The sequence below is a fragment of the Volvox carteri genome (assembly GCF_000143455.1).
Source record: "Volvox carteri f. nagariensis unplaced genomic scaffold VOLCAscaffold_1, whole genome shotgun sequence".
Lineage (NCBI taxonomy): Eukaryota > Viridiplantae > Chlorophyta > Chlorophyceae > Chlamydomonadales > Volvocaceae > Volvox > Volvox carteri.
Genome location: NW_003307545.1, coordinates 5,699,887 through 5,702,947, shown reverse-complemented (window position 1 = coordinate 5,702,947; position 3,061 = coordinate 5,699,887). Strand labels below are relative to the sequence as shown.

The following is a 3,061-nucleotide window of genomic DNA, read 5'->3' as shown; positions in this document are numbered from 1 at the left end:
GCAGGAGGGAGGGAAATCACAAGAGGAAGAAACAACTGCTCTGGATTCCAAAGCAAGTCAGCACGTACACACGTGCAGCCCGCAGCAGCACCTTGCGAGCGAGAGATGGGAATGGCTAGCTAGCAGGCGCGGTTGGCGCAGACGTGAGCGGCTCCGAAGAGCGGGGGCCCTAACAGCTTGCAGTTGATAAGGCAAGCTATCAAGAGCGCGCATGAACTTGGGACGAACGTTAAGTGCTGTGGGATGTCAATATCCGACAGGACAGGCTTGGAGGCGACAGTCCGACAGCAGCAGGTCATGTGCCGCCGGTGGCGGTTGCGCGACCCCCAGCCACAGTGGTAGGTGATAGAGGAACCAACTGCTACTGGTTTGGAGGTGTTGCTCATGGTGGGATCCAGCTGGTGTGTTATATGTTTGGCGGAAAATAAACCGCCAAAGCCTTTCCTTGGAGCAGCTGAGCGAATACTTTGCACGCTCAGAACGTAGCTTAATTCGAAAACATAAGATAAGAAAAACTATCTGAACATAGCAAGCTCATCATATTCAGCATGTTGGTAACAGGGCAAGAGGAAAGGATGGCAACCCTCGGAAACTCGCACGAACTTGCAAAAGCGATCCTCGAGCCTATGCCTCGCTTACGTAATAGCTATTCAGTCCAGTGTTATTCCGCTACCCACTGCTGACATATTCAGACGCGCTGCACCAACGACCCGCGGGGCCGCTGAGCCCTCGAGCGTGGTGACAGGTGCCCCCGCTTGCATGCGGCAGCGGTCCTCACCTGGTACTGCTTTGACTTGCTGGTTGTTTGCAGCAACAAATAGCAATAGACACAGCCACAAGAAGTAAGGAGGCAAATGCGCCAGAGCACAGCGTCCGGCAATTGTCGCTGCCGACCGCGCTGCTGGGCGCGGAGCGCTGGCTCGGCTTCGGTAGGGCAGCCCGGGATGCATGTCGACTGACCCCTGTTGCAATGTCCAAGATGAGATCAACCTTATGCAGTTCACGTCGCTGCTGCGCGGGCTCTATCGATGTGCCTCTGTCTCTGGAAATCAACCTAGGCAGGTGTGACAGCCATCAATGGCCTCTCAGACGTCTACCGACCCCAGATGTCTTTCCTCGTTCTGAAGGTTTGTTTCTTATGCTAAAAAAAGTACATCGGGGCTGAGGCTAGCAACTGTGGCCATGTGGAAGGGCGGTGCGCTGGGGCCAGACCAAGCTTATTTGATGTACGATGGGTACAGGTCGGATTTCCTCGGATGGCGCCACGCCTTCTTCCCTTGATGATGAACCGTCCCTCCAATTTGAGTTTCTTCCTGCATGCAGTCCATGGCATCGCACAGCTTCAGTCACTGGGCCCCAGCGGTGTTCCTTGCGCGCCACACACCCGTTAATTGTTCTTCGGCCGGCTGTTGGCTGCCAACCGAAGCTGGCTCCTTATGCGCTGCTGCTACTCGTTCACATGCACAGCTTAGCGCATAATGTATTCCAGGATTATGATGCTGCCTCGGAGCGGCGTTGACGATTTTGCTCTGACTCCTTCGCGCCGGGCGGTGTACCCTTAGCAGCTATCAGAACACACAGGACACAACCTGCCGCTGTATCAATGTATTAAGGAAGGAACGCAACGTGCTGGCAGAGCTGCTGGTGAGAATCTATGGTGTACTTGCTCAATTCTTCCCTAAGTTTTTTTTCCCGAGGCCAAGCTGCCTCCCTCCTTCATACCATGCACAGCTTTCAACAGTGTGCACGTCGGTCCCTCCAAGAAAGGCACCCATGTACCAAATAAAATAGCGGTGGTTGAGAATTCCTCTCGAGATGCTGTGCATCAAGATTTCCTCCTAAATGGCCTCATACTGGCAGTTTCTTCCCCTGGCTGCCACTACCACTATACCAAGGTGCTAGATCAGCGGGTGGCACCGCTCGCCCTTGGGGGCCCAACCTCCCCCAGATACAAGCAACGCGATACCGACTGTTAAATATTACGTCAAAACAACCATGTGGTGTATGCATATGTCCATCTATCTGCTGCTCCTCACCTATAGATTTGCCGCACAGACCCGTGGGTCATCTTTAGACCAGAGGACGGTGCAACCCACTTACGTATACATGAGCCATGACGAACAGCAAGGACAAGTGCTCTTGATGTGTGAGAATAGTAATAGTATGCTTACCTACGTTCACCAGTCCGTGGAGTTCAGTACCTACCAGCCCTTGCAGGGGCGCCTACACGCACGCATGTCCCTACCACTACCACTACCACTACCACTACCACTACCACTACCACTACCACTACCACTACCACTACCACTACCACTACCACTACCACTACCACTACCACTACCACTACCACTACCACTACCACTACCACTACCACTACCACTACCACTACCACTACCACTACCACTACCACTACCACTACCACTACCACTACCACTACCACTACCACTACCACTACCACTACCACTACCACTACCACTACCACTACCACTACCACTACCACCTACGTACCACACCAATCTAAAGTAACCCAAAGCTGGCTACTGCCACCACCACCACCACCACAGTGATCCAGTGGTGAATAACAGCAGTGAGGGGGTTCGCAATCCGCCTTCCGCAGAGATACACACATACCTACGCACGAACACTCAATAAACAACTTAAATTCAGCCATTGTGATTGTGTGTAGTAGGGGGTTACAGCGTCACCCGTGGCCACTAGCCTGCTGGTAGTGCCTACCTTCCCCGACGTTTCGGGCCACTCTCATCATCATCATCATCATCATCACCCATGAGTGCCGACTCCTGCCGGGTCACAGCGACTTTTTCAGGTGCAGCACCACCACCACCATCACCACTTGAAAGCTAGTAACCCGTCTCGCAACATAGCTGGCCACGTCCCGCCAAGGCTACTGAAGTTATCACTGGTCAGCAAGTATTCCCTGAAGAGCCCCTGAAGGGCGGCCACCCTCACTGCACCAGGGGTCCCAGCCTTGCGTGTTCACCACCCGCATCCTGCTGCCGCCCCTCAACCCCAGCAGCAGCAGCAGCAGCAGCAGCAGCAG

At 54.0% G+C, this 3,061-nt stretch overlaps 2 protein-coding genes across 2 annotated transcripts in view; one reads left to right on the top strand and one right to left on the bottom strand.

The window, feature by feature from the left end:
* The window catches only part of VOLCADRAFT_86475 (uncharacterized protein), a gene marked incomplete at both ends in the record, with an annotated part of 4,309 nt that extends 1,788 nt beyond the window's left edge, over positions 1-2,521 (top strand). Inside the window, 6 exons of the mRNA XM_002946275.1 lie at positions 812-929; positions 980-1,062; positions 1,566-1,644; positions 1,732-1,910; positions 2,043-2,059; positions 2,218-2,521. Of these exons, the coding sequence (XP_002946321.1) occupies positions 812-929; positions 980-1,062; positions 1,566-1,644; positions 1,732-1,910; positions 2,043-2,059; positions 2,218-2,521 (780 nt within the window). The remainder of the gene's footprint in view (positions 1-811; positions 930-979; positions 1,063-1,565; positions 1,645-1,731; positions 1,911-2,042; positions 2,060-2,217) is intronic.
* Positions 2,522-2,847: 326 nt separating this feature from the next.
* The window catches only part of VOLCADRAFT_86474 (uncharacterized protein), a gene marked incomplete at both ends in the record, with an annotated part of 2,081 nt that continues 1,867 nt past the window's right edge, over positions 2,848-3,061 (bottom strand). Inside the window, one exon of the mRNA XM_002945913.1 lies at positions 2,848-2,969. Coding sequence (XP_002945959.1) covers positions 2,848-2,969 — 122 coding nt within the window. The remainder of the gene's footprint in view (positions 2,970-3,061) is intronic.